The 16,536-nt window shown below is 51.2% G+C and overlaps 1 protein-coding gene across 1 annotated transcript in view; it reads left to right on the top strand.

The window, feature by feature from the left end:
- The window catches only part of MXD4 (MAX dimerization protein 4), an 87,798-nt gene extending 76,063 nt beyond the window's left edge, over nucleotides 1-11,735 (top strand). The window contains exons 5-6 of the mRNA XM_038745571.1: nucleotides 8,090-8,249; nucleotides 11,564-11,735. Of these exons, the coding sequence (XP_038601499.1) occupies nucleotides 8,090-8,249; nucleotides 11,564-11,706 (303 nt within the window). The 3' untranslated portion in view covers nucleotides 11,707-11,735. The remainder of the gene's footprint in view (nucleotides 1-8,089; nucleotides 8,250-11,563) is intronic.
- Nucleotides 11,736-16,536: the final 4,801 nt, after the last annotated feature.

Here is a 16,536-nt window from a genome sequence, read left to right as displayed (position 1 = left end):
TAACTTCTCTGTGCCTCAGTTACCTCACCTGTAAAGTGGGGATGAAGAGTGTGAGCCCCCGTGGGACAACCTGATCACCTTGTAGCCTCCCCGGCGCTTAGAACAGTGCTTTGCACATAGTAAGCGCTTAATAAATGCCATTATTATTATTATTATTGCCCAAAGTCACACAGCTGACAAGTGGCGGAGCCGGGATTTGAACCCATGACCTCTGACTCCAAAGCCCGGGCTCTTTCCATTGAGCCACGCTGCTTCCCTTCCTTCCCCCTTCCCTCCCCACCGCCCTGGTTGTATTCTGAGGAATTTATGTTTATGTTGCCAACTTGTCCTTCCCAAGCGCTTAGTACAGTGCTCTGCACACAGTAAGCGCTCAATAAATACGATTGATGATGATGATGTTTATCACGAGGGAGGATGTTTTTCGTTTTCCAAGTCCCCTGTGTGCTTTCGACAGAACTGGGCCTGTGGAGGGGGGGTTCTTAGCTTCTCCATTCAGTTTCCTGGAATCCTGCAGAGGATCAAGTGGACAGATCCCGGCTCTGGGAATCGGGAGACCTGCATTCCGGTCTGACGTGGGGGAACCAATCAACCGATCAGTTGTATTGATTGAGCGCTTACCATGTGCAGAGCATTGCACTAAGCGCGTGGGACAATATAACGGAGTCGGTAGACGCTTTCCAATATAACGGAGTCGGTAGAGGCCTTCCTTGTCCACGACGACCTTGCAATCCAGAGATTACAAGGTGATCAGGTTGTCCCACAGTCTTAATCCCCATTTTACAGGTGAGGGAACTGAGGCCCAGAGGAGTGTAGTGACTTGCCCAAGGTGACACAGAGGTCATGGGTTCTAATCCCAGCTCCGCCACTTGTTTGCTGTATGACCTTGGGCAAGTCACTTAACTTCTCCGAGCCTCAGTTCTCCTATTTTTCAGTCCTTCCCAGTGGTGGTAAGCGCTTAGTACAGTGCTCTGCACACAGTAAGCGCTCAATAAATCCGATTGAATGAATGAATAGGTAGATAGTCTACCTAACAATAATAATAATAATTATGGTACTTGTTAAGCACTGTTCCAAATGCTGGGGTAGACACAGTCCCTGTCCCACTTGGGGCTCCCACTCTTAATCTCCATTTTACAGATGAGGGAACTGAGCAGTGAAGTGACTTGTCAAAGGTCACACAGCAGACAGAGCTGGGATTAGAACTCAAGTCCTCTGACCTCCAACCTGTGCATTATCCACTAAGCCACGCAATTTTGATTGATGAAACATTTGTTCCCCAGTTAACCTACAGGCCCCCTCTTTTCACTCACTCACTCTCTCAATCGTATTTATTGAGCGCTTACTGTGTGCAGAGCACTGTACTAAGCGCTTGGGAAGTACAAGTTGGCAACATATAGAGACCGTCCCTACCCAACAGTGGGCTCACAGTCTAGAAGGGGGAGACAGAGAGCAAAACAAAACTTATTAACAAAATAAAATAAATAGAATAAATATGTACAAATAAAATAAATAAATAGAGTAATAAATACGTACAAACATGATGATGATGATGGTATTTGTTAAGCGCTTACTATGTGCAAAGCACTGTTCTAAGCGCTGGGGGGGATACAAGGTGATCAAGGTGTCCCACGCGGGGCTTACAGTCTTCATCCCCATTTTACAGAAAGGGGAACTGAGGCTCTGAGAATTTAAGTGACTTGCCCAAGGTCACACAGCAGACATGTGGCGGAGTCGGCATTCGAACCCATGACCTCTGACTCCAAAGCCCGTGCTCTTGCCACCGAGCCACGCAGCTTCTCACAATCTATACATATGTTTACATATATAAACATATATCCATGGGTTCGAATCCCAGCTCCACCAACTGTCAGCTGGGTGACTTTGGGCAAGTCACCTCACTTCTCTGGGCCTCAGTTCCCTCATCTGCCAAATGGGGACTAAGACTGTGAGCCCCCCGTGGGACAACCTGATCACCTTGTGCCCTTCCCGGCGCTTAGAGCAGCGCTTTGCACATAGTAAGTGCTCAATAAATGCCATTATTATTATTATTATACATATATACAGGTGCTGTACCGTGAGTTTTATGTCTATGTCTTTTGCTTCAAGGCTGAGTCCCTGGCCCGTGGGGGATCTGGGGATGCGTTCCCCATTATTCGGGCCCGATTTCTTGCCCCCGGGAAATGCGGGTACCTGCTCCCCATTAATCAGGGCTGATTTTTAGCCTCTGGGAGGACTGGGAACTTGTCCGTCTTGATTTCCAGCCCCTGGGGTACTGGATTCCATGCTTTTGGCTACAAGCCATTTTGCCGTTTCACAGTTTGCCATCAGGTAGGTGGGCAGAGGAAAGGAAAGGCGTGAAACGGAACCGGAGGGAGACCTCTGTGTTACTTCCCCGTCAGCTCTGGTCGGGGATGAGCCGGGAAAGAGGTGGGTGAAAAAGAGGCTTTGAGTCCCCCGGTTATTTCGTCTCCCCCGTTTAGACTCCTCCTCCAGGAGGCCTTCCCAGACTGAGCCCCTTCCTTCCTCTCCCCCTCGTCCCCCTCTCCATCCCCCCCCCTTCTTACCTCCTTCCCTTCCCCACAGCGCCTGTATATATGTATATATGTTTGTACATATTTATTACTCTATTTATTTTACTTGTACATATCTATTCTATTTATTTTATTTTGTTAGTATGTTTGGTTTTGTTCTCTGTCTTCCCCTTTTAGACTGTGAGCCCACTGTTGGGTAGGGACTGTCTCTATATATTGCCAATTTGTACTTCCCAAGCGCTCAGTACAGTGCTCTGCACATAGTAAGCGCTCAATAAATACGATTGATGATGATGATGACTGTGAGCCCACTGTTGGGTAGGGGCTGTCTCTATATGTCGCCAACTTGTACTTCCCAAGCGCTTAGTACAGTGCTTTGCACACAGTAAGCGCTCAATAAATATGATTGATTGATTGATTGATTGATTTCCAACAGTTGATCCTCGGCACTCCGTCTCCCACAAATCTGGATCCAGGAGAATTTGGGGAATAATTGCCGACTAATTGGGATTTGCCCACATCCCCTCTGCAGGAGCGCAGATACCCCATTTACATCTGTGTGGTATGATATTGTACTTCCCAAGCGCTTAGTACAGTGCTCTGCACACAGTAAGCACTCAATAAATATGATTGAATGAATGAATGATATTGCACGTATTATTATTATTAATAATATCCTAATAATAATAATAATAATAATAATGATGGCATTTATTAAGCGCTTACTATGTGCAGAGCACTGTTCTAAGCGCTGGGGGGATACAAGGTGATCAAGTTGTCCCACGTGGGGCTCACAGTCTTAATCCCCATTTTACAGATGAGGTAACTGAGGCTCAGAGAAGTTAAGTGACTTGCCCAAGGTCACACAGCAGACATGTGGTGGAGTCGGGATTCGAACCCATGACCTCTGACTCCAAAGCCCGTGCTCTTTCCACTGAGCCGCGCTGCTTCTCTTAATAATCTCTTTTAAGTGCTTACTGGGCACCAGGCATTGTATTAAGGATTATTCATTCAGTCAGTCGTATTTATTGAGCGCTGACTGTGTGCAGAGCACTGTACTAAGTGCTTGGGAAGTGCAATTTGGCAACAGATAGAGACAATCCCTACCCAGTAATGGGCTCACAGTCTAGAAGGGGGAAGACAGACAACAAAACAAAACAAGTAGACAGGCATCAATAGCATCAAAATAGGTAAATAGAATTATAGGTATATACACATCATTGATAAAATAAATAGAATAATAAATATGTACAAATATACACAAGTGCAGTGGGGTGGGGAAGGGGGTAGAGCAGAGGGAGGGAGTAGGGACGATTGGAAGGGGCGGAGGGGCAGAGGAAAAGGGGAGCTCAGTCTGGGAAGGCCTCCTGGAGGAGGTGAGCTCCCAGTAGGGCTTTGAAGGGGGGAAGAGAGTTAGTTTGGCAGATGTGAGGAGGGAGGCCATTCCAGGCCAGGGGGAGGACGTGGGCCGGGGGTCGATGGCGGGACAGGCGAGAACGAGGTACGGTGAGGAGATTAGCGGCGGAGGAGCGGAGGGTGCGGGCTGCGCTGGAGAAGGAGAGAAGGGAGGTGAGGTAAGAGGAGACAAGGGGATGGAGGGCCTTGAAGCCGAGAGTGAGTAGTTTTTGCTTGACTCGAAGGTTGATAGGCGACCACTGGAGGTTTTTGAGGAGGGGCGTGACATGCCCAGAGCGTTTCTGTACAAAGATAATCCGGACAGGAGAGTGAGGTATAAACTGAAGCGGGGAGAGACAGGAGGTTGGGAGATCAGAGAGGAGGCTGATGCAGTAATCCAGTCGGGATAGGATGAGAGACTGTAGCGGTAGCGGTTTGGGTGGAGAGGAAAGGGTGGATCTTGGTGATGTTGTAAAGGTGAGATTAATCAATCAATCAATCAGTCATATTTATTGAGCGCTTACTATGTGCAGAGCACTGTACTAAGCGCTTGGGAAGTACAAATTGGCAACATATAGAGACAGTCCCTACCCAACATTGGGCTCACAGTCTAAAAGGGGGAGACAGAGAAAAAAAAAAAAAAAACCAAACATACTAACAAAATAAAATAAATAGAATAGATATGTACAATCAATCAATCAATCAATCAATCGTATTTATTGAGCGCTTACTACGTGCAGAGCACTGTACTAAGCGCTTGGGAAGTACAAATTGGCAACACATAGAGACAGTCCCTACCCAACAGTGGGCTCACAGTCTAAAAGGGGGAGACAGAGAACAGAACCAAACATACCAACAAAATAAAATAAATAGGATAGAAATGTACAAGTAAGATAAATAAATAAATAAATAGAGTAATAAATATGTACAACCATATATACAGGTGCTGTGGGGAAGGGAAGGAGGTAAGAGCGTGAGCCCCTTGTGGGGCAGGGACAGTGTCCAACCTGATTAGCCCGTATCTATCCCAGCGCTTAGAAGAGTGCCCGGAACATAGTGAGTGCCTAACAAGAGAAGCAGCATGGTGTAGTGGCTAGAGCTGTTCAGCTCTCTGTTCAATCTCTGCTTTGATTTTTGTGGGGTGACCTGTTCCTCGTTAGAGCGAAGCAGAGACGGGGAGCCCAACCTGAGCAGCTGTGAGCAGGCCTGGATCACTGCAAATCCCAGACCTCCTGCAGCCCCCTAAATTCCCCCCAGCCCCAAATCGCCCTGATCCCCTGCTGCCCTCCTAGGCCAACCCAAACTCCCAAACAATCTCCAGCAGCAAGGCAGGGGTAATTCTTGTTGTAAATGGTATTTGTTCAGTGCTTACTCTGTGCTAGGCACTATACTAAGCTCTGGAGTGGAGAAAAGATAATCAGGTTGGAAACAGTCCATGCCCCACTTGGGGCTCACTGTCTTAATCCCCATTTTACAGATGAGGGACTGAAGCCCAGATAAGTGAAGTAGTAATAATGATGGTGTTTCTTACATGCTTACTATGTGCCAGGCACTGTACTAAGTACTGGGGTGAAGACGAGCAAATCCTCAACTCCAACTCTCTTCTAAAACCCCCTCCAATCTGGCTTCCGTCTCTACACTCCACCAAAACTGCCCCCTCAAAGGCCACCAATGACCTCCTTCTTGCCAAATCCAACGGCTCTTACTCTATCCTGATCTTTCTCGACCTCTCAGCTGCCTTTGGTACCGTGGCCCACCCCCTTCTCCACAACACGCTATCCAACCTTGGCTTCACAGACTCCGTCCTCTCTTGGTTCTCCTCTTAGCTCTCCGGCCGTTCATTCTCAGTCTCCTTCACGGGCTCCTCCTCCCCCTCCCATCCCCTTACTGTAGGGGTTCTTCAAGGGGCAGTACTTGGTCCCCTTCTGTTCTCCATCTATACTCATTCCTTCAGTGAACTCATTCGCTCCCATGGCTTCAACTATCATCTCTACGCTGATGACGCCCAAATCTACATCTCCATCTCTGTTCTCTCTCCCTCCCTCCAGGCTCGTATCTCCTCCTGCCTTCAGGACATCTCCATCTGGAAGTCTGTCCGCCATCTAAAACTCAACATGTCCAAGACTGAGCTCCTTATCTTTCCTCCCAAACCCTGCCCTCTCTCTGACTTTGCCGTCACTGTAGATGGCATTACAATCCTTCCCGTCTCACAAGCCCGCAACCTCGGTGTCATCCTCAACTCCGCTCTCTCGTTCACCCCACACATCCGATCTGTCACCAAAACCTGCCGGTCTCACCTCCACAAAATCGCCAAGATCCGCCCTTTCCTCTCTATCCAAACCGCTACCCTGCTGGTTCAACCTCTCATCCTATCCCGACTGGATTATCGCATGAAATCTCCAGTGGTCGCCTATCAACCTTCGCATAAAGTAAAAACTCCTCACTCTTGGCTTCAAGGCTGTCCATCCCCTCGCCTCCTCCTACCTCCCCTCCTTTCTCTCCTTCTCCAGCCCAGCCCGCACCCTCCGCTCCTCTGCCACCGCCAACCTCCTCACTGGGCCTCGTTCTCGCCTGTCCCGCCTTCGACCCCCGGCCCACGTCCTACCTCTGGCCTGGAATGCCCTCCCCCCTCACATCTGCCAAACTAACTCTCTTCCCCCCTTCAAAGCCCTACTGAGAGCTCAGCTCCTCCAGGAGGCCTTCCCAGATTGAGCCCCCCCTTTTCCTCTCCTCCTCCTCCCCTCTCCGTCACCATACTCCCTCCCTCTGCCCTACCACTTACCCCTCCCCACAGCACTTGTGTATATTTGTACATATTTATTACTCTATTTTATTAATGATGTGTATATAGCTATAATTCTATTTATTCTGATGATATTGACACCTGTCTACTTGTTTTGTATTGTTGTCTGTCTCCCCTTTCTAGACTTGTGAACCCATTGTTGGGTAGGGACCGTCTCTATATGTTGCCGATTTGTACTTCCCAGGTGCTTAGTACAGTGCTCTGCACGCAGTAAGCGCTCAGTAAATATGATTGAATGAATTGAATGAATGAAAATGAATGATTGAATGAATGAATTCAAGTTGGGCACAGTCTCTGTCCCACATGGGGCTCACAGTCTCAATCCCCATTTTACAGATGAGTGAACTGAGGCCCAGAGAAATGAAGTGAGTTGCCCAGGGTCACAGAGCAGCCAACTGTCAGAACTGGGATTAGTTCCCAGGTCCTTCTGAATTCCAGGCCCATGCTCAGTCCAGAAGCAGCATGGCTCAGTACAGTGCTCTGCACACAGTAAGCGCTCAATAAATACGGTTGAATGAATGAATGAAAGAGCACGGGCTTTGGAGTCTGAGGTCATGGGTTCAAATCCCAGCTCCGCCGATTGTCAGCAGGGTGACTTTGGGCAAGTTACTTCATTTCTCTTGTGCCTCAGTTACCTCATCTGCAAAATAGGGGTGAAGACCGTGAGCCGCCGGTGGGACAACCTGATAACCTTATAACCTCCCCAGCATTTAGAACAGTGCTTTGCACATAGTAAGCGCTTAATAAATGCCATCATTATCATCATTAGACCACGCTGCTTCTTGCTAGCGAGGCAGGGGATGGGTCCACCCTCGGGCCTGCCCTTTTCATTCATTCATTCAATCATATTCATTCATCCACTCATTCAATCGTATTTACTGAGCGCTTACTGTGTGCAGAAAACTGTACTGTGTACTGAACTGTACTGTGTACTAAGCGCTTGGGACTCTATTTTTTTATTTAATTTATTTGTACATATCTATTCTATTTATTTTATTTTGTTAGTATGGTTTTGTTCTCTGTCTCCCCCTTTTAGACTGTGAGCCCACTGTTGGGTAGGGACTGTCTCTATATGTTGCCGATTTGTACTTCCCAAGCGCTTAGTACAGTGCTCTGCACATAGTAAGCGCTCAGTAAATACGATTGATGATGATGATATAGAGACGGTCCCTCCCCGACAACGGGCTCACAGTCTTGAAGGGGGAGACAGACAACAAAACAAAACATGTCCTCATCACCTCCGTCCCTGCCGGGATGACGCCGGCGCGGGCCCGGGAGAGGGACGGAGCCGGGTTTCTCGTCGTCCCGTTCATTTATGATTTCCTCCCGTCTTTCCTCCCTCCCCCGTGGCCGACGCAAGAAATTGGAAGAGCAGGACAGGAAAGCTCTGAACATTAAGGAACAGCTCCAGCGGGAACATCGCTACCTCAAACGCCGATTGGAGCAGCTGTCGGTGCAGGGGCTGGAACGGACCCGCACCGACAGCATGGGCTCCACGATATCCACTGACTCCGAGCAAGGTACCGGGATGGGCGGGCCGCGGGGCCTTTCCTTTTTTAAAATGCTATTTGTCAAGTGTTTACTATGTGCCAGCCGCTGTACTAAGCGCTGGGGTAGATACAAGTTAACGAGGATGGACACAGTCCATGTCTCACACAATAATAATAATGATGACATTTATTAAGCGCTTACTATGGGCAAAGCTCTGTTCTAAGCGCTGGGGAGGTTACAAGGTGATCAGGTTGTCCCATGGGGGGCTCACAGTTTCAATCCCCATTTTACAGATGAGGTCACTGAGGCCCAGAGAAGTGAGGTGACTCGCCCAAAGTCACACAGCTGACAAATGGCGGAGCCGGGGTTTGAACCGGCGACCTCTGAATCCAGAGCCCGGGCTCTTTCCATTGAGCCACGCTGCTTCTAGACTGTGAGCCCACTGTTGGGTAGGGACCGTCCCTATATGTTGCTAACTTGTAGTTCCCAAGCGCTTAGTACAGTGCTCTGCACACAGTAAGCGCTCAATAAACACGATTGAATGAATGACTTCCAAGCCCGGGCTCTTGCCGCTGAGCCATGCTGCTTCTCATATTAGAGAAGCAGCATGGCTCAGTGGATAAGAGCCTGGGCTTTGGAGTCAGAGGTCATGGGTTCGAATTCCAGCTCCACCACATGTCTGCTGTGTGACCTTGGGCAAGTCACTTCACTTCCCTGAGCCTCAGTTACCTCATCTGTAAAATGGGAATTGAGACTGTGAGCCCCACGTGGGACAACCTGGTCACCTTGTAACCTCCTCAGCGTTTAGAACAGTGCTTTGCACATAGTAAGCGCTTAATAAATGCTATTATTATTATTATTATTATATTAGTATTAGAATTAGAATTAGTATTAGAATAGAATTAGAGATTTCTATACACGTCAGTAAAGCAGGCATTAATATAATCAATCAATTGTATTTATTGAGCGTATTTATTGAGCGCTTACTTTGTGCAGAGCACAATATAAATAAATAGAATTATAGAAATAGAATTATAGATATGAACACATATACACAAATGGCGGGAAATGGGGTCAAACTCATCCGTCAAACGGGGAATAAGACTGTGAGCCCCATGTGGGACAGGGACAGTGTCTAACCCGACTGGTTTGTATCCACTCCAGTGCTTAGTACAGTGGCTGGCACATAGTAAGCGCTTAATAAATAGCACGATTATTATTGCTAAGCGCTTGAGGGAGTACAGTACAACAGAATTAGCCCTCACATTCCCCTGCCTGTAATGAGTTTGCAGATGAGAGCAGTATGGCATAGTGGATAAAACACGGGCCTCAGAGTCATCATCATCATCATCATCATCAATCGTATTTATTGAGCGCTTACTGTGTGCAGAGCACTGTACTAACCACTTGGGAAGTACAAATTGGCAACATAGAGAGACAGTCCCTACCCAACAGTGGGCTCACAGTCTAAAAGGGGGAGACAAAACCAAACACACTAACAAAATAAAATAAATAGAATAGGTATGTACAAGTAAAATAAATAAATAAATAGAGTAATAAATATGTATAAACATATATCCATATATACAGGTGCTGTGGGGAAGGGAAGGAGGTAAGATGGGGGGATGGAGAGGGGGACGAGGGGGAGAGGAAGGAAGAGTCAGAAGGTCATGGGTTCTAATCCCGTCTGCTGTGTCTGCCTGTCATCTGTGTAACTTTGAGCGAGTCACTTCACTTCTCTGTGCCTCAGTGACCTCATCTGTAAAATGGGGATTGAGATTGGGAGCCTCACGTGGGACAGGGACTGTGTCCGACCCGATTTGCTTGCGCTTGTGCACATAGTGAACGCTTAACAGGCACCATGATTATTATTAATTATCAGAGGAGGGGGTTTATAGTCTAGAGGAGGGCAGGGAGGTGTGCGGGGCTGGGGAAGGGAGCCCTCCTGCAGCCCCCCGGAGTTGTGGGGCAAGGATTCATTCACTCATTCATTCATTCAGTCGTATTTATGGAGCGCTTACTGTGTGCAGAGGTAACTGAGGCCCAGAGAAGTGAAGTGACTTGCCCAAAGTCACACAGCAGGCAAGTGGCAGAGCCGGGATTAGAACCCATGACCTTCTGATTCCCAGGTCCGGGCTCTAGCCACTACGCCGTGCACTAGGCCCCCCTCAATCAATCAATCAATCAATCAATCAATCGTATTTATTGAGCGCTTACTGTGTGCAGAGCACTGTACTAAGTGCTTGGGAAGTACAAGTTGGCAACATATAGAGACGGTCCCTACCCAACAGTGGGCTCACAGTCTAAAAGGGGGACTCTTCCCCTCTCCCCCTCTCCCCCCCCCCATCCCCCCCGCCTTACCTCCTTCCCCTCCCCACAGTACCTGTATATTATGTATATATCTTTGTACGTATTTATTACTCTATTTTATTTGTACATATTTATTCTATTTATTTCATTTTGTTTGTATGTTTTGTTTTGTTGTCCGTCTCCCCCTTCTAGACTGTGAGCCCGCTGTTGAGTTGAGACCATCTCTATCTGTTGCAAACTTGTATTTCCCAAGCGCTTAGTCCAGTGCTCTGCACACAGTAAGCGCTCAATAAATACGATTGAAGCAATGAATGAATGAATGCAGAGCACTGTACTAAGCGCTTGGAAAGGACAATTTGGCCACATATAGGGACAGTCCGTACCCAACAACGGGCTCACAGTCAATCAATCAATCAATCGAGAAGCGGCGTGGCTCAGTGGGAAGAGCCCGGGCTTTGGAGTCGCAGGTCATGGGTTCGAATCCCGGCTCTGCCACATGTCTGCTGTGTGACCTTGGGCAAGTCGCTTAACTTCTCTGAGCCTCAGTGACCTCATTTGGAAAATGGGGGTTAAGACTGTGAGCCCCACATGGGACAACCTGATCACCTTGTATCCCCCCAGCACTTAGAACAGTGCTTTGCACATAGTAAGTGCTTAACAAATGCCATTTATTGAGCGCTTACTGTGTGCAGAGCACTGTACTAAGCGCTTGGGAAGTACAAGTTGGCAACCATATAGAGACAGTCCCTACCCAACAGTGGGCTCACAATCTAAAAGTGGGCTCACAACCTTGGGGATGAAGACTGTGAGCCCCCCGTGGGACAACCTGATCACCTTGTGACCTCCCCAGCGCTTTGAGCAGTGCATTGCACATAGTAAACGCTTAATAAATGCCATCGTTATTATTATTACTATTATTAGAAGGATGGGGAAGGCGTCCCGCAGCGGGTAAGCCTCGAGTCAGGGGCGGGGACCCTCACGGCTGTCGGCTCTGACCGTGTTCCTCTCTCCGTCCCCCTCCCTCGGTCCGCAGAAGTGGACATCGAAGGGACGGAATTCCCGCCCGGCGAGATGGACAGCTTGGGGAGCGACGCCGAGGACCCGTACGGGTTGCAGAGCGGCTCCAGCGACGGCGGCTATTCCCACTCGCGCAGACTGAACGCCCGGCTCTCGTAGGGCCCGGGGAGCCCCCCCTCCCCGGCCCTCCCGCCCCCCCCCCGCTTCCCCGCCCCATCCCCCCCCGACTCAGGACCGCCTAACTGCAGCACTTACACGGAAGATCCCTGAAAAGTCGCCCGCCGGGCCCCGGTCGCCACCCTTCCCCTCCGCCCGCTCGGAGCGGACGCCTCTCACACCCACGGCTCCCCGCGCCGTGGCCACCGACGCGGACCGCGCCCACCCTGGTCTGACCGCGGAGCCCCCGGCCGAGGTACACGAGAGCTAGCTTGATGTAGCCATAAGTATAAATGAAATCATAATCATTCCATTCAAGAAGTATTAAACTGAATGCTGGAAACCCGATGGTGTAAGAAGTTTAATGAGACAAAAGTATTCCCATCTTTTCTCCGCCCCCTCCCTTCCCCTCCACGCGCCCCCCCTCTTCGACGACGACGGCCAAGCGAGAGAGAGGACGGTCCGGAGGCGGAAGAGCGTGACCGGAACGGCGGATCCGCTGGGACGGAGGCCTCCGCTCGGCTCCTCGGTGGGGAGAAGGGAAGCAGGACGCCCCGATCCGCAACCGTTCCCGACCCCGGAGGGGTTCAGGACGTTTCCCGGCCAACCCAAGAGGCGAAGCGTCCGCTCCCCGTCGAGGCCGGCACGAGGCCGAGGCGAAGCTCACGTCATCCGGTGACCGCCTCGGTGGGCCACGGCCGGACTCGGCGCCGGGCGAGAAGGCCACCCCCGATCACGGCTCCGCGCTTCTTCGGCTTTCCGTGCCTTCCACCCTAAAACCGCGGCCCGTTCACCGCCTCCCGCGGACTGAGATGCGGAGCTTTTCAGTGTTCTGTTTGGGGGAGTTTTTCCTTTTTCGCTTCTTCTCGAGTTCGTCGTGCGGAACCCAAGACGGCCCAGACTTTCGTAGCTCAACCTTCCCTCGTCCCGGCGGTGAACTCGCCATTCGCTTGTTTTCTTTTTTTTCCCCAGTCCCCGCGGCCAATACGCTTTAACGGAGAGGCATGGCTTAGAATCCCGGTATTCGGCTAGAGGATCATTAATCGTTTTTCTTCTTTCGCACACTCTCCTCGCGTTCTCCCTCCTTCGGAAAAAAATGCAAAAAAAAAGTTTATGCTGTAAAACAGCACGACTGACTTAGTATTCATCCGGCGGATCCTAACATATTTACCCGAGCTGTAGCAATACGATGAGGATGTTTGTCCGTGCAACTTCAGCTTAAGGAAGTCATTTCAGCCTGACTTACCGGGTAAGAGGAATAATGGACCAGTCTTCGTTATTTACCTGTTAAAGAAGGCCTTTTAAGAAAAAAAAAAATAGTACAAAAAAAAAAGCTATAAACACTTTTAGGTAAGTGATTTTAGCCAGTGTAGTCTATATTTCCTGTAAGAGATTTTTGTATTCTATTTTCCTAAATGTTCTCATTTACCTGTATCGGGAGGGGGCCGGCCAGGCCCGACTCCCTTCCCCTTTGTCATATGGTGCCTTGGTGACCATTTACGGACAGTTTGCCTCCCCTCTTTGTCGTTGTGTAAAGGATGACGAAGTTTTGTCAATGGAGCGTGTTCCTTTGTGACCCCCCTCGTCCGCGTCCAAGCCCCCGCTCCCCTCCCGCGAAACCTCGCGCCCGGTTCCGGGAAGAGTGGAAAAGTCGTCTTGGGGTGTGGTGGGGACGGCGGTGGGAATCGGGGGGCTGAGGCGGGCAGGAAGGACTAATGCGGGACCATCTATCTTTCTGGGGTGGTTTCCCCCCCTCACCGCCGTCTGATGGGCCGCGAAGCTGCGGAGGGGGAGTTAGCGGGGCGGGACCTCTGAGCAACCGGCTCGGCGGCCTGGGAGTTTGTACTGTACTGTATAATGTGATAGGACTTTGAACCCTGGTGCCATTTTTAGCCTTCGACAAGTCGCCGTCCTGCCCTCACACCCCCTAACCGCAGCTTCGGTTGTTCTCTGGACCCTCGGCCCGCGAGTCTCGGCTCTCGCTCCTGCTGAAAGGCGAGATGCGAGTCCCGTCCCGTGGCAGCTCAGACCCCGGGCTCGCACTCTCGCCTTCCGCTCGGAGCCGGCTCGGCAGGAAAGCCGGGGCCCCGAGGTCCGCCAGCCGGCCCTGGGGGCCGCCTCCCGGGGCCTCGACTCTGGGCGCCGAGGAAGAAAACCTTTCCTGGGGTGGTGGGTTTCGGGGATCCGGTGCATTCCTAAAGTGCTCGTCGTCAGGGACGATAAACAGCAATAGATCCCTTCTGCATCGCCGCCGAACGGCCGGTGGCTCCTCTGGTGCATCTAGAACCCATCTCCACGTCCTGGAAAAATAAGCGTTTTCCCTAAGTCACCCCAGGACTGTTAGCGGGAAGGACCCGGGGACGGCTGGACTTTAGGTGAGGGATAATTGGAAGGCGTCTTCTCTCATGACAAGCAGTTCTTGTTTGGGACCTGCTGATTAGGGAGACCAGGATCTCGGTGAGACCCGAGGTTTCAGGGTGACCATCTGTCTCATCCTCACGGCCGCCGGGAGTCGTCTTCTCCGAAAGGAGTGGTTTTTCCGGGAGGTCTTCCAAGTTGAATAGTCAGGGATTTGCAGACCTTCCATTTTCAGTAAAGAACGGCTCCGGTCCTATCGGTCCGGGAAGAGCGGCTCTTTTCTATCCGAGGCATCGCTCTGGTCGTTCTCGGTCCATCCCGGGGGCTGCCTCGGGGGCCACCGGAGATGACAGAGTTATTCTTAGTGTGACCACCAACTCCAAAGCTTCCCCTTCCACCGCGTGCTGGGAACCGTGCAGGAGCACTCCAAAATCTGCCACCCTCCCCTTCAGGGCCACCTCATCCCCCCCGTGGGGCTTGGGCACCAAAGGCTCCACTGACAGCTATTTCTTCTTTGAATTTTGGGTAGTTTTCACTCTTGCCGTGATGACCAAAAAGCGAGGGCAGAAAAGAGAGTTGAGAGTTGATTTTTTTTTTGGCCCGGCTTCTCTGTGGAGCAATCGCAACGGAGAGGAGACCCGCCGGGCAGGTCTCTCCGGGCACGGCTTTGGCTCGAAGTCGTGGGTGGAATCCCCTCCCTATCTGCTCTTCCTTCTCCCGTGCTGTGCCCGCTTCCTCCTCCGCTTCTCCATGAGGAGCAGTTTGAGGGTGTTGGAGATGAGGGTTCTGCGCTCGGTCCCGTCGGCGTCGAAGGGATCGGCGGCGGGCTGTTGGCCCCCGGCTTAGACGGGCGTTTTCTCTGCCGGCATCCCGCCGGGGCCCGCTCCAGTGAGGAGGCGTGAAACAACTCGGAGGGGGTTGTCCCAGGGATAATTCCCAACCCTCCAACACACGTCTAAGATTCCAGCTCGACCCTGAGGGAGCCAAGGGTGGCGGGAGTTTAGTGGTGACGAGCAGACGTTAGCTTTGGAAGGCACGCCTCGCCCCAGCACGCGGCTCAAAGCCGGGAAGGGCCACGGGAGCGTCGAGGGACGGTTCTCGCGTGGTCATTTAGGCCGGGGGTGCCAGCAGCCCGACCGGGCGAGACTCTGGCGACGTTTGAGCAGTCGGGTCTGTGGGAGTAGCCACCCGAGATGGAGGGGGACAGAGAAGGAAAGAAAGTTTCCAAGAGGAGCGGGAGGGTTTCCACATTCTTTCTGTCCTCCTAATCAGTGTGCTCGAACCCATTCCTTTTAGTATTTTTTTTTTAAAAAAAAACCAAAATACTAACACGTACGTAAGACCAAAAATGATCAAACAGAAAGAGAGGAGTGTGTGTGTCCTTCAGGTGTGTAGTATCCCGAGCCGGGACCGAGGACGGCATCTGGCCCGGAAGTCCGTGGTGGACAAGCGTGGAGCGGGGGTGGGCCGAGGTCCTCAGCCTTGGCCGGGATACGAGGCGAACGTACCGTCTCGCTCAATCCATCATCTTCCTTCAGGATGATCGGCAACAGTACGTCTGCAGACTAAGGCAGGCCGACTGCCGTTGGGTTTCCCAATGTGGATGAAGGAAGTGCCGACGAATCAAACTGTAGCCAGGAAAGCATTATGGCGGGAGGCAGAATTTTGCTCGATGACTTAAGATACGTGGGATGGAGTCTGAGTTCTCCTTCCTCCCGGGCTGGTTTCAGTCCTGACATTCCTCCCTGTAGGGAGAGCAGGCAGCATAGCTCCATTGGGGTAACAGCAAATTGGCCCTAGTCTCGCCTCTTCCTCTTCTGCCCCACTACCTAAAAGGAAGGCGGTTCAGTTCAGGAAGAGAGTGAGCCACGTGTCTTTTGAGCAGCGTGACTGACGGATGGGAATCGGAAGCGGACCGCTTCACCTGGGGGACGCCGGTTACCTGTCCGGACTCCCCTCGGTCACTGGGGCTCCGTCTCCATCTCCGGAAATGATTTTCCCGGGAGATTTCCCCCGTCGCCAAGCACGCACCCATCAGTAGGGCAGCCAGAGGGGGAGAGGTCCCGGGCCTCCGCGGCCTGCGGGTAGACGTAAGGCGTGAGACCGGGCGTTTGTGGTTTAGAGGGTCGGTGCAATAAGAGGGTGGCACTGCCCACGATGCACACGCGGCAGGTCGTTGGCACCGAGCGAGAGCGGGCGGGAGTGGAGCGAGCCGGGGGAGCCCTCCGCCGAGGAGGCCTCTCCCTCCCGGTGCAACTCTAGAGCCGTGCCGGTGGGCTCCGGGCCAGAGACGTCTCGAGTCTATAGCCGGAAAGGAACGCTTCGACGCTTGTAAGATGTATTATACTGTAAAAATTCATCTGTACTCTCCTGTCCATGGTGCTGGTGGCGGCTTGTCGCACACACTGAAGGATTGTGTTGTATCGTTCTTTCGTTGTAATATAAATACAAATTTTTATACCTCAGACGTCCGTG

This window comes from Tachyglossus aculeatus, chromosome 4 (genome assembly GCF_015852505.1).
Source record: "Tachyglossus aculeatus isolate mTacAcu1 chromosome 4, mTacAcu1.pri, whole genome shotgun sequence".
Lineage (NCBI taxonomy): Eukaryota > Metazoa > Chordata > Mammalia > Monotremata > Tachyglossidae > Tachyglossus > Tachyglossus aculeatus.
This window is presented reverse-complemented; position numbering and strand designations above follow the sequence as displayed.